Genomic DNA, 15075 nt, shown 5'->3' with positions numbered 1-15075 from the left:
TTCAGTGCTTTGTGGGAGCTATGTATCCCTTCTTGGTTTTTCCTCATTCATATAAAGTGTATTATATAATTGTGTCGTAATGATATTGTTTGTGTCACAGTGCTCTGAGCTGGCTGGCTGCTTGTCCCACCTTTCTGACAATCATCACAACCTTTTGGAGCTTGTTCTCTCTCTGCCCTGCCAGGCACCACGAGATAGGTTAGCAAAAACCCAACCATGCTCCCTCACCTTCCCCAATTATCCTGGTTATATATCCTGGATGACTTTTCTATGTATTCTTCAGTCCACAATTGTATCCATTATTTATTAATACAATTTTTATTTTCACAACTAATGTTGTCCACTGCATATGGTGAGTATTCTTGCCAACTATATTTAATTTTTCTCAAAGGTTTTAGATCTTCCTGTTTTATTTTGCAATGCCAGAGCAGAGTTGTTTTTTGGTTTTTTTTACTACAGGTGATGAGACTCATGGAAGAGCAGAACAACAGTGCAATGGGTAAACAGCTGGACGAGAATGCATTCATGTACCACAGCGAGAAGAGAGGAGTTTCAGATAAAAGGAGAATGGGACATCAGTGGGTGTCTTTCGATGGAAGGGGAATGGGGATCTCAGGAGAGGAAACACTGAAACTAGCAAGTAAAATGGTTTAGTGAGGAAAAGTTAATGGGGCTAATATAGATCACAGGTCATAATTGGGGATGACAAGAGAGGATGGTGCACTGCTTGCCTTGAAGCCCTGGAGGGAAGAGTGAGACAGAACAGCCTCTGGAAGGTGTTTCCATGGACGAGAGAAGCGAGGAATGAAATAGTTGAGGTGTGAAGTCGACCTTGATTTTGGACGTTTAAACCGAAGCGGGTTACTGGAAGAATGAGCATCCTGGATTTTCTGGGGAGGATCGGATGTCTGAGAGAGTGGAGGGAGCAATGTTGGAGAAGATATGGTAGGAAACAGACTACTGACCTGGGTGTGATGTGAAAGCAGCAGACCTTGTGTTTTGCCTCATTATGGGAGTTGCAAGCAAAATTGGGCAACATTTGAGGCAACAGACAACTTTGGAACCTTATTTTGGGACTTTGGAAAGGCAACAGACAACTTTGGAACAAGCTTCAGAAAAGTCACTCAGAGCAGAGAAAAAGGCTTCCTGTACTGGAAACTGGCAATCAGAATATTTCATTTGAACTGCCACATTGTTTTAATTTAATTTTCAAAGCTTGTCCATTAATTAATTGTTGTTTATCCTCGTGGAGCTTGCAATAATTATTTCCCTTTTTATTTGTGGCATCAGCAATGTTGTGTACTTTGAGATATACATACAGTATTGCTGCATTCCGGCTACCAGACAATTCAATAGACATGATGGTTGGGGAAGGGGGGCAGGGGGGCTAATAAATAAATTAAAAATAAATCAAAATGTCGTTGAAAACAAAATGGATAATACAGTTACTGTGCCAAAAAAATGGAGACTCGTCTACGCTGTGCAATAATAATTGGCCAACCCATTGGGTGATAAGTCACCATTTCCGTGTTGGCCTTGGACCTGGGCAGGCTAACTGGTTGAGGGATTCTGTTTATGAATGTTGAATTTTATCTGATTCCAGATTAAACCTTTCATTCCTGACTTTAAGCTCTCCCTCGCTCTCCCATCCCTTTCCCAGAGAGCTTCAGGTCCACACTGGACTGGCAGTTATCTCTCGGCTTTTGCTTGGTGATAAATCAACTGTGCCTTCAAAATTTAAGGTAATCATAAAATTAATCATAAAAGCACAAATATTGTATTTCTTGCTGCAGTTTGACGTGTTGGTTGTTGAATATGAAAGCACAGATATTGAGGTAATCGATTTATGTGAATATTTTGTAATTTATTCTTTTCTCACCTACAGCTTTCCTTGCTCTTGCCTTTGCTGTCCAAGATACGACCATCAGCACTTCAGCATCTAATTCAGTCACCAAGCAATGAAGAAACCAACAAGTTTGAGGTTGCATGACAATAACCCACCCTGCTACACATATAAACAGTGTTAGGGAGTATCTATTTTCCTTGTAAGATGCTTCTGTCATTCCGTTTTGATTTTTATCATAATAATATCAATAATCTGCTTTCAGGTGCTGTTGTTTCTATAAGGATTATTCTTTAAGCCGTCCACCATGTCCAATCGCGTGTGTGTCTGTCTGAGCAAGGCACGGTCTGTCCGGATGGTAATTACAAAGTTACGGTCTGTCGGACAATAACGTTTTTTAACCATTTGAGCTTTTGGCATCAAATTTCCAACACACTTTTCTTATGGGGCAGACGAATTAATAATTGGGTCAAAATGTCAAAGGGCAAAGTCGCATGATGTACCAATAGGCCCAATTAGCCTGTGCTGCACAGTGTGAGACAGCCGGGTTTTGTAATCGCTTCTGTTTCTTGTTTTTTACTTTTTGAGATTTTGTCATCAAATTTTAACAAACCTTATTCTGAGAATATAGATAACAATAATTAATAGGTTTTACCTAATTTTTTTAATACTCTTTTCATTAAGTTTAGTTTGAGTACAAAGTGGATGCCTTTGCATTTTGAGAATGTTTTTTGAGAGTGAAATGTGAGTGAGTGAGTGAGAGTGAAAATGAGAATTATGAAAAAAATGTTTTTTTGTAATCGGCTCTGTCTGTTTGTCCTGTCCCTCCATCGCACTATCTCTTCCTAAACAGTTGCGCAGAAATTCAACAAACTTGGTAGTAGTTAATATCACCACATAGAAAGAAGGTGCAAGATTATTGACATTTTGTTGGGCCCTGCCTCCTGTGGTCAATCTCACTATAATTCACCAAATGTCCATCTGTCTGTCTGTTCGAAGGTACTGTAAAAACTGCTGAACCGATCGCAAAGATATTTTGGGTGGATAATCCTGGGATCCCCAGGAGTAAAATAGGCTATTTAGCTTTCCCAATTTCAGTTTTAGTCTCCAGCATTCTCGGGTTTGGACTCCCGCATAACATTCGCGTTCGCATGACGTTCATTGTTCTCATTGTGACGACGCACAAACAGCTGCACCCGGGAAAGCAACATGTCTCCATCGATCGCCAGCAGATCGCTATCTCCATCGATCTTGCCAAGGCCGTAACAGCTGTCGCTCAAAATCCTTTTAACTGTTGATTTGGTACAGTTACACGTATCGGGAATTTGGTACACGTATCAGGAGTACATACGACATAGCGATTGTGAACACGATTATCGATCACGATCACGATCATCACGATCATAGTGTATCGATCACGATTTGAAACACGATGGAATAATATTTACCGATATGAACAATGATGTGGCTTTTATTCAAATTCTAAAGATACTGCTTAGATCAGCATTTCCCAACCTGGGGGAAATTTCCCCCTGCAGGGAAACTTTAGGATTCCAGGGGGGAAACTTATTCCAAGGGAAATACAGTATTAGCATTCGTGTAATATTGTGCTTTGAGAATAAATCTCAAATCTTGAATTATTTTGTTCTTCGACTTTTTACTTAACATAAACATTTATAACAACGTCGGTAAATCAAAATTTATATACAACAAATTTTTTAAATAAAATTAATATGTGTGTGTGTATGTGTCTCTGTGTGTGTGTGTGTAGGTTTGTATGTATGTGTAGGAGTGTGTGGGTGTGTGTGTTGCTATATTTTAATGTTATTTATTATGTTATTTATGTTATTAAGCGAATAAATTTTGTTTTGGCTACTTTTTCCTTGTTTATTTATATATATATATATATATATATATATATATATATATATATATATATATATATATATATATATATATATATATATATATATATATATATATATATATATATATATATATATATACACATATATATATATATATATATATATATATATATATATATATATATATATATATATATATATATATATATATATATATATATATATATATATATATATATATATATATACATATATATATATACATATATATACATATATATATATATATACATATATATACATATATATATATATATATATATACATATATACATATATATACATATATATATATACATATATATATATATATATACATATATATATATATATATATACATATATATACATATACATATATACATATATATATATATATATATATATACATATATATATACATATATTATATATATATTGTTATAGATCGCGGTTAGATGTTATAGACCGAGCGGTGGTGTAAGACCGCGACCTAACAAAACTCACCCGATTCACCCAGACTTTGGCCGTATCGCACCCCAGCTGCTCAATGAGGGAAAAGACGAAAACGACGCAATGCAAAGAGGAAAATGAAGACAAACAGGTTGGAAATACTACTAAATTTATTGACTATTTACACACAAGCAAAAATAAAGCAGTCACGTTTATTTACAAGCACATAAGACGCAGGTGACACAGGGAAAATACTAGCTTATACAGACTTAATTAACTACCCAGGACAAAACAAACAAAGACGACTCACACGGGGAATTGCAGAGTGGATTGGCTGGAAGGCGGTGCGCGGCTGGAGGGGGAGGACGGCACGGAGCTGGCTGGAGCTTGATCCTGCACGGGACGTCGGGCGGGACCTCGACGGCCGCTGATGCCTCCGATCCTGTCGTGTGCGTGGGATCACGGGTCGGGTCACGGGTCGGATCACGGGTCGGATCACGGGTCGGGTCACGGGTCGGATCACGGGTCGGATCACGGCCAGAGCCGACGCGCTGGTGGGGGGTCTGGCGTGACGGGTTCTCTCCTCTCTTCTTTTGTTTGGTCCAACCACTCCGTCTCCAACGCAACCCCTCAACGCAATCACTGAACGCAACCACTGAACGCAACCACTGACGACCAACTCAGCTCTTTGTGACCCTCCTTGTCTCGGCTCAAAAGTGCATCTCCGTTTTTGCTTCCAAGCTCGACTCTGTAAAAACGCATCTCCTTTTTTGGACACGCCCTGCCTTGGGTTATATAGGCCCCCGCCCCTCAACCTTTGCGAACCTCCCCGACCGCTCTTCCTCCGCCCTCTGTAGCCAAACCCCTGGCTCATGGTTGGTCGAGCGGGGCTGGTTCACTCCTCCCCCTCTATGACGAGGTGGAGACACGCCTTTCTTCCCCAACCCGGCCTCGTGGCCAATGGCGGCAATTGGATCGGAGGTAACTGGTGATGGGAATGGAAGGGAATCTATCTCTTTCACTGGTGCAATGGAGTATTTCTATTAATGGAAGACACAGCCTTACGCTAAAACACAGAATAAGAGATAACTATCAACAGGTATATTCTATTACTTGGCTGACGTGTATGCTTGTGGACTATGGGACGCCCTTTTGGTCTTTACACAGCTCCGGAGGCAGGAGGCACAGAATAAACAATAATCACAATAATACAGCACACAATCAAAAAAAATATACAGTCCTCATATTCACAACACTGCACCCTCCTCCTCTTAGGCACGTCCCGGGCCTACAACTTTTATTTAGTGTGACACATAGGTGTAGTTCCCTCTACTTTTAACCTGACCCCGAGTGCGACAGTTTTAAAACATAAATAAATGTGTCCCGCTGCTCCATTGCACCCTGCCTAACAGACTTACGCCCACAGTTAACCGAATTGCGGAATGGTCTTCAAACTAAACACTGACGGTGGGGAGCATTATTTACACCGACGCTATTTTTATTTACAAAACTAACCCAGGACCTGTAATTGTTCTTTCTGGGGGGGAGACAGTCTGCTCTGCATCGACGCACCATGAACGCACCCAAAAACGCACCAATACACACCCAAGCACCGATCGGTGCAGTCACCATTGTTCAATGAATGTTCAATAAAAATAAAATCAACAACCCCTAACCCTGCAGGTGGTCTTTCGCTCTTCGGCTCCCTCTGCTGGTTATTATTATTTGTCTTCCAGATGTTGTCATTTCCATTTTGCTTTGCTTACTGGCGGCCTATTTTCAATAAAGTGTGCCCAATGTGTCCCTTTTTTATTTGATTTTATTTATGGCCCACAGGGCCGACTAGTGTGGTTCACCTGTGGGGCATCGGTGCCCTGTGGCCAAGGTCCGCCAGCAAGATTTCGGGCCCTCATGGCCGGTTCCAGCAGAGGGGCCATGCCCCAACCCATGGGGTCCATAAGTGGTGCTCGGCCACAGGCATGTGGTCCATAATGTGGTGCATCGATGCAGACAGCTGGTTCTGGGCATTTCGGGCGCACAATGGCCGACCCACGCACGCTCCCCTCGGCGCCCAACGGCGCACAGGTCATGTGGGAGACAAAAGGGGAAAGACAATTGAGCGAGGGGTAAGGTCACAAAGGTACACATCAATAAGGCAATGCAAGGCGAAATGCGTACGGAGGGCGAAGTGAGAAAGCTCGTCCCTACCGTACGTCACCCCCCCTGTCACCTACCCTTGCCCTTACCCCATATGTACAAAAATCTACACATTTACAAATTCGTCACTACTGTCACGTCTTCCCCATATTTCCCCTATACCAAATTCGTCACCACAATCCCTCTACTTCAAAAATTTGCCATCATCAATTCATCATCAATCCTCATAAGGAGGCAGAGATGGAATTACGCACAATGTCACACCCACGTCATGATGCGTCTCACATTCCAAACATTTGCACAGTAAAAATAATTAAACATGGCATGGTGTGGAGTACCTGTCACCTCAGGTGAGTGGATGCAGATGGTGCGAGGAGATCCTTCATCCTAACTATCCTCTAAATGATTTTAACACACTTTACACTACCCGGGGTCTTTCTCTGGCCAAACCATTGGCCCTCTTACACTAGGGGTTCTAATAACCAATTCCCATTGGCCAAACTGTGGTGCTTCTCAATTTGGGGTCTCACTCCCCCGATTCATCTCCCGGTGCTCTAGCACAATTTCTGGGCTGCGACGTGTACCTCTCCCAACAGGTCTACCCACCTGCACACCTCCACCACTGTAGTTGCCACCCGAGCTTACCTAGCTCCTCACCCTAACCTAACTAATGGGGACAGCCCCTCTCCTGGCTCTGTCACCCCATGGTGCCCTCTGGCACTGGGCTACCCGGGTCCGTCCTCCGGATCCTCGGGCCCCATCCACAACAACTACTACCGGCTCCCAGAGCCCACCTGCGGCCTCACCTGGCCGACATCCTTACAGTGGTGGAGTGCCCAAACCAACTACACACACTAACAGGTTACACGCCCAGCCATTTCCACAACACCAACGCACCCATCCACATACCATTCTGTCACCCGCACCACAGATGCCAATATCCAACCACAATTTACCTGCACCCTCTACCTAACACTTACACTACCCGCCCCGGGTATCCGTGATGGGGGTCCACTCTTCCCCCATTCACACCTTCGCACCATCCACTCCACTCCACAATTTCCACCATTCTCACTCCACGACCATCCATTCCAATCCTCCAGACCATTTATTCCATACACCTGTCTTTCATTCACCTGTCGTTGCACACCTGTGCAATCCTACCTGGTGCCACCTGCACCCTCCTCCTCTTCCTGGACCATTTGGTCAACACAATACGCAATCACCACTACTTCCTCATACACTGCTCCATTCACCTGTCAGTTGCACACCTGTGCAATCACACCTGTTCCATTCTCACCTGTTCAATCCTCACACACACGGCATCATCTCAGCTAACTACTCCCCTCTGAAACTTGCGCTTCCCAGTCGTCCCTTTAAACTATTGCGCTCCCACGTCATTATAATCCACACTAAGCTACCTGCGTCCCCACTACAGGTATCAGTCACTAACTAAACTTAACGTCACCTAATGTCATCTTCTAGGGCCCTATCCATATAACCTAACCCACCCGGGCTAGTTTTCACTGCCATACACCCCATAAACTATTGCTCCTTTGCCCCCACATGGGAAGGATGGTGGATTTGCCATCCCACCACATCGGGGGTCTCTCACTACCAATTTCGCTCGTCCAAATCCAACAATTCAAAAATTTTCCATTTACTGCCAATTCTATTCACTTTTCTAAATTTCGTTTTAAATCACTATCACTATCACCATCACCCGTCTACTTATTACATCCTCTCGGTGCGCCAATTTCCTTCGAAAGCTCGGCTTCGTACAGCCGAGCCATGAACGCGGGTTCTTTTGTGCCAGCGGCTGGATACGTCCCGCATTCGTGGCAGGGATGGGGGCTTACCCGGGCCGAGATCCCACGCACCACCTCGGCGTGGAGCCATCCAATGTCCCGATCTCGACCTGCCGGCACGTCTCAATAGAAAGTGGTCGCCATGACGACCCTTCCTATCGGGCGGCCCGCTCCGTCTAGTGGAGCCCGGACGCGGCCGTTCCACGCGAGGCCCAGCGTGGATCGCGCACGGCAGTTCTTTCGAAACCGCCGTGGTTCGGATCCCCGCTGGTTCTCGCGGCACGCGAAGCCCGGCACGCACCGAGGGCCCGAGTCGGCTATAAGTCGTTCTAACCTTTAACCCGGTTATCGTCGACGCCTCACCTGGATGCTTACAAGCATACGCTACCCCTTTCGTGCTCATACATGCAGCCGTTTCCATGCTCTTGGTCGTACCTTCTCTAACACACCTCGGTACACTCATTCCGCTCACCGACTTGGTCACACACCTGACCACCGAACACCTTGGCACACATTCGTCGCTCGCACACCTCACCAACACACCTCTTCGCGCCCCTTTCTCGGTCACCTCCTTTGTGACGATCACAGGTGTGCTCTCACCCGCACACCCAACCACGTGCCTCACTACCAACTCAAATGTGCCTTCCCACACACGCTCTACCATTCCAGGTGTGCATCCTTCCATCCCAGGTGTACATCCTCGCTCACCTGTCACAACCAGCTCACTCTCCTTGTCACTCTCACTACTCTCACCACCACTCTTGACAGCGCACTCACCCTTACTTTCGACGGCACACTCTTTCCTCATGCACCCGTCCGTTACACACCTTTCTCGCGCACACCCTCCCGTTACATCCTCTGTAACACTCACCACAGGCGTACACTTCCTCGTTACATCCTCTGTAACACTCACCACAGGTGTACACTCTCTCGTTACTTCCTCCGTAACACTCACCACACCGCGCTTCCATGTACCCCCTCGCACATGCGCTTCGACCGGCTCACTCCTGACGGCACACTCACTCCCCGGCGTGCACTTTTTCCTCACACACCCCATGGTCGGACATTCTCGCACACCTCTTTTTTCGCACACCTGACCTGTCACACACTTCACCAACGGCCTTTCACGAACACCCGGATCCAAACCAATCCCCAAGCCGACTGAAGCTTTCCTCACATCATATACATTGCCACTCACCTCCGTACTTTGTCTCCGCACCTCCTTTGCCACCTGCAAACTTTTTATTTGGTTAGTGAGCATCTCATCATGATTTGAACACAGACCTTGTACATATTCCATGACTTCCTCCTTTATCTCCCTCTTAGTTTCCCTCCGTCTCTTCTTAATTTCACTCACCCCCTCTTCCACCTCCTCTAATTTTTCCTTTACCTCCTTCAGCTCCCGGTGCGCCCCCTCTATTTCTTCCTCCATCGCTACTTTAACCGTTTCTATGTGTGTCCTTACCTCCCGGTCCTTCGTCTCCATTACTTCTGTCACCTCTTCCAACCTCTTCGTCAATCCCTCATGTACCATTTGACATTCCTTTTGTGTCGCTATTAATTCATTTTTAATGTCCTTTTGTGTTGCTTTTAAACCCCCGATGATTGCAGTGTTCTTTCCACTTGGTCCGCTAGTTCCTTTTGTCCCACTGTCAGCTGTTCTACTCCTTTCGTCAGATCTTCTATTCCCCCTTGTAACTTTACCGTATTATTTCTCACCTCTTTCTCTATACGCTTTTCGCTTCGCTTTACCTCCTCGCGTAGCCCCGAGACCTCCTCACTCACCCCTCGTCGTATTTCCTCCATCTGGTTCCCCATCTGTTCGATTTCCCGGGCGGATTGTTCCCCTCTTTCCCGCAATTTGTCCTCCATCCTATTTTCTAACCCCATTAACCCATTTTTCACCCCCTCTAACTGATTCTCCTGGGCAGCCATTCTGTTTTCCACCCCCGTTAACCCATGTTTCACCCCTTCTAACTGATTCTCCTGGGCAGCCATTCTGTTTTCCACCCCCGTTAACCCATGTTTCACCCCTTCTATCCCATTGTCTAACCCCTCAAATTTCTTGTCTAATCCCTCAAATTTCTTGTCTAATCCCTCAAATTTCTTTTCTAATCCCTCAAATTTCTTTTCTAATCCCTCACCGGTACCCCTCGCTTCGTCCCTCATTACCCCCATTTGGCCCCCCATACTATCCATTTTTGCATTCAGTTGGGTCAAGAATAATCTGAGGTCAAACCCGGTTTGCCCAGCGTCCCCAGCTGCCACCGCGGGCTCGCCCTCCGCGGCGCCGCTATTTTGGGACTCTTCAACCACGTGCGCGAGCGCGCCATTTTGTGCGTCTGATACTCCCTCAACCACATTGCCATTTTTCTCCTCCCTTTCCTCCACATACATTTCCCCGAGGTCCTGGGTCGATTCCACCCCGTCTATCTCTCCCACCGGCATCCCGTCGCCTTGAACAGCCATGGCGCGATTTCAAAATTCGGGTTTTTATACAACAAACAAATTTCGGCTTTATAATTTCGAGCGCGTAAACGCGCTCCGGGTCCGATCTCACTCCTCGACACCAATTGTTATAGATCGCGGTTAGATGTTATAGACCGAGCGGTGGTGTAAGACCGCGACCTAACAAAACTCACCCGATTCACCCAGACTTTGGCCGTATCGCACCCCAGCTGCTCAATGAGGGAAAAGACGAAAACGACGCAATGCAAAGAGGAAAATGAAGACAAACAGGTTGGAAATACTACTAAATTTATTGACTATTTACACACAAGCAAAAATAAAGCAGTCACGTTTATTTACAAGCACATAAGACGTAGGTGACACAGGGAAAATACTAGCTTATACAGACTTAATTAACTACCCAGGACAAAACAAACAAAGACGACTCACACGGGGAATTGCAGAGTGGATTGGCTGGAAGGCGGTGCGCGGCTGGAGGGGGAGGACGGCACGGAGCTGGCTGGAGCTTGATCCTGCACGGGACGTCGGGCGGGACCTCGACGGCCGCTGATGCCTCCGATCCTGTCGTGTGCGTGGGATCACGGGTCGGATCACGGGTCGGGTCACGGGTCGGATCACGGGTCGGATCACGGCCAGAGCCGACGCGCTGGTGGGGGGTCTGGCGTGACGGGTTCTCTCCTCTCTTCTTTTGTTTGGTCCAACCACTCCGTCTCCAACGCAACCCCTCAACGCAATCACTGAACGCAACCACTGAACGCAACCACTGACGACCAACTCAGCTCTTTGTGACCCTCCTTGTCTCGGCTCAAAAGTGCATCTCCGTTTTTGCTTCCAAGCTCGACTCTGTAAAAACGCATCTCCTTTTTTGGACACGCCCTGCCTTGGGTTATATAGGCCCCCGCCCCTCAACCTTTGCGAACCTCCCCGACCGCTCTTCCTCCGCCCTCTGTAGCCAAACCCCTGGCTCATGGTTGGTCGAGCGGGGCTGGTTCACTCCTCCCCCTCTATGACGAGGTGGAGACACGCCTTTCTTCCCCAACCCGGCCTCGTGGCCAATGGCGGCAATTGGATCGGAGGTAACTGGTGATGGGAATGGAAGGGAATCTATCTCTTTCACTGGTGCAATGGAGTATTTCTATTAATGGAAGACACAGCCTTACGCTAAAACACAGAATAAGAGATAACTATCAACAGGTATATTCTATTACTTGGCTGACGTGTATGCTTGTGGACTATGGGACGCCCTTTTGGTCTTTACACAGCTCCGGAGGCAGGAGGCACAGAATAAACAATAATCACAATAATACAGCACACAATCAAAAAAAATATACAGTCCTCATATTCACAACAATATATATATATATATATATATATATATATATATATATATATATATATATATATATATAAGGGGGGGGGAGGGGTGGGGGGAAATCTGGACGGTTGAAGGGGGAAACGATAGAAAAAAGGTTTGGAACCACTGGTTTAGATTTTGACGATTTGTGTGTGATATGATTCAACGGATGTTTTTTGAATCGTTTAAAATAAAAAAAACCTTCAATTTCTGATATTTTGCCATCGCCATATGCAGATTCGCCACGGTCCCACGATCGATGTTTCTATACGTGAACGTACCTGTTTGTTTGTGAACGGGTACGTTTTTCACGGAAGTCCTTCACGAACTTGCTGTCCAAGTCTGATGTGCGACTGAAGGTGCTACAGGAATGTGGAATTTATTGGTTTCATGCTTTGGCATTCGCCATATCTGCATTGCCTGTTTGCTTCTGGCCTCCCACCCGTGCGAAGCACGGGTATCTCTCTAGTAGGTCAAATACCAAAAAATGCAATTACGGGCACATTTTAAAACATTTCTTAATGAAACTTTGTGCAATCTTCATTGGGGACGCATGAAATATGGAACGACTTTTTGCATTTGACTTGCAGTTCATGCCCCAAAGGATGTGGACTTGGGTCACAGGGGTCAAAATGTGAAAAAGTTTTCAACTCAAAATTAGATATCGGGTCATTCCTGGTGTGAATTTTTGCCATCTTTCAACTTTGCATTAGGTGGGAATCGTGGGGATTTCCAATGGCGTGCCGTCGACTCCACTCTAGTTTTGATTATAGTTGGTCGAGGTGGAAAAAACAAACAAACATGTGAACTCATACACAGCATAAAGCACCGATGTGTTTACTTGCAGGCACATGAAGCCAATAAAAGGCAGATTGTGTGTGATAAATCCTAAAATTGTTTAATTTTCGTTAAACCTTTGGCACACACTTTTATAAGGCAAAACCTGTTTGATACTGCATAGACCAATGCTGTGGTTGTGCGATTGACGGCTGCTAAGAGGAGTACATTTTCAAACTGGACATTGGAATCCTTAATCGTGTACAATGGATAAAGGATTGTTTTATGTGTGCAGTATAGATTTGATTAGGATTTTAGCGAATGTTCTGCTTGACTGGAGTAGTTGTATAAAATCACGTAAAATATTATGATCTGAAACTTCATGGCATGTTCCCTCTTACCACCTGGTCCTCTGGCTTATTTTGGGGAGGTCATCAACATCATCCATCATCCATCATCCATCATTCATGTGAAACACATGGCTACGCGTTAGCATCACTTCTCGCAGGGGCGTGACAGTGTCGCTGATACAGTGCCCCCTGTAGGTTAGAGCAGGAATTTGGAATTTAGCCAAGGTGCCGGCGATGGCTCACCTGCTCTTCACGAAGGGCATCATGGGATCCTTAACGTCCACAAACTAATGCTGCTAGAGTTTAATGTCTTTGGGTAAGTACTGCCGTTTGAGGGATGTTTGCTTGGATTCACCCCCAACACAGTGTGAAATGCCCCAAGATTCTATAAATCGGACTATTCCAGAATATGTAAACCTCTTCGACTCGTGATTGGGTAAATTGGTTCCTTATTCAATAAGTGCACCCAAGCAAGTATCCATGTTTGACTTTGGACTTGCAACAAGAAATACCCTGCCATGAAAAATAAGCAAAGATTCTTGCATGATAATATTGGTAAATCACTGAAAAGGGCTATGAATTTTTTTTAATTTTTTTTCCTTAGATTTGTTCAATTATTGTTTTATGAAAAAAAATTTTTTTATTACTGATTGGTTTTTTTCATGACAATCAGGTCTGTTTGTGTTTTGGAAGTCTATGCTCTGAAAAAACAACCCCTGTTATACAGACATTAATCTGCTTCCTGGCACCTTTAATGTCAGCTATAGTAGGTAGGCCTTGAACAGAAAATGAAATGTAGGTTGTTGTAAGAAGTCAAATCCACAACATTGTCCCAATGATAGGTTCAACTTAGGTACAATTTCATTACATTCTCCCCGCTGTTAAAACTACACTTCCGCTAAGGCAGGAATCAAGCACGCAGCAGCATAATAGTAGGGGCAGCAATTGTCCGTCCATGTCAGTCGGTCCATCCGTAGCGATCGGGGCGACGAATCTCCCTTCCGGCACGGGTCCGGAAACTACCGGGTACTACATCCCCAAGACCGGAGTCCCCTGCGTCGGAGTAGCCGCCTAAGTCAGGTGACTGAGGTGGCACCACCGAGCCTACAGGTTGGGGTGCATTTAGCGGTGAGATGGCCGGCAGATACTCCACAGGCGGAGCAACGGGAGAGTCCATGGACTCGTAAATTGGTTCGTCAATTTCCCCGCAAGGGGCCAGGTGGCGTACGGAGACAGTTGACTCACGTCCATCAGACATCAACACACGAGCATGCTCAGGATTAGCTTGGAGTACCTGCACCTTATCCACTAGTGGATCATACTTACTCATGCGAACAGCACGTTTGAGGAAAGCCGGTCCCGGCTCCGCAATCCAACTAGGTAAAGATCGGGTACTACCCGAACTCCTCGGGTGATGAAACATCCGTTCGTGCGAAGATTGATTGGTAGCCGTACACAGTAAAGTCCTGATCGAGTTCAGTGCCGCAGGTAGCGACCAAGCCCATTTGTCTAGGCCTCGGCCGAGGGACTTAAGGCTCAGCGTAACGGCTCTCCATATAATACCATTGAAGCGTTCGACCTGTCCATTCGCCTGCGGCCTATACGGAGTGATATAGCTAGAAGCGACATTATGCTGGAGTAAGAAGTTCCTCACTTCCTGGGACAGGAACACCGCACCCCGATCGGTATGCACGTAAGCCGGATTCCCAAACATAGAAAACAAGTTCTGAAGGCACCGGATAACCGTGGCGGCTGTCATATCTACGCACTGGAAAGCAAAAGGGAATCTCGAGAACTCATCAACGATTGTGAGCAGGTAACGAGAGTTAATCGAAGCCGGTAACGCCGACAGTGGCCCTTTGAAATCCATCGCCAATCTCTCCCGTGGCCTAGTAGCTCGGACCAGCGTCCCCATAGGAGGGTTGTTGAAGCGCGGTTTGAGTTCAGCACATACAGA

General features: G+C 45.6%; 1 protein-coding gene across 3 annotated transcripts in view; it reads left to right on the top strand.

Annotated features, from left to right (window-relative positions):
- Positions 1-15075, top strand: part of LOC137414234 (uncharacterized) — a 72899-nt gene that overhangs the window by 45537 nt on the left and 12287 nt on the right. For all 3 annotated transcript variants that reach the window (XR_010981849.2, XM_078774352.1, XM_068099715.2), the window contains exons 11-13: positions 101-198; positions 1661-1742; positions 1886-1981. Coding sequence is in view for 2 of the 3 variants with exons in the window: in XM_078774352.1 (XP_078630478.1) it covers positions 101-198; positions 1661-1742; positions 1886-1981 (276 nt within the window). In the remaining variant the exon portion in view is untranslated. The remainder of the gene's footprint in view (positions 1-100; positions 199-1660; positions 1743-1885; positions 1982-15075) is intronic.

The sequence above is a fragment of the Myxine glutinosa genome, chromosome 3, assembly GCF_964187855.1.
Source record: "Myxine glutinosa chromosome 3, kmMyxGlut1.1, whole genome shotgun sequence".
NCBI classification, from domain to species: Eukaryota; Metazoa; Chordata; class Myxini; order Myxiniformes; family Myxinidae; genus Myxine; species Myxine glutinosa.
The sequence above is the reverse complement of the archived record's forward strand: the minus strand, read 5'-3'. Positions and strand labels throughout refer to the sequence as shown.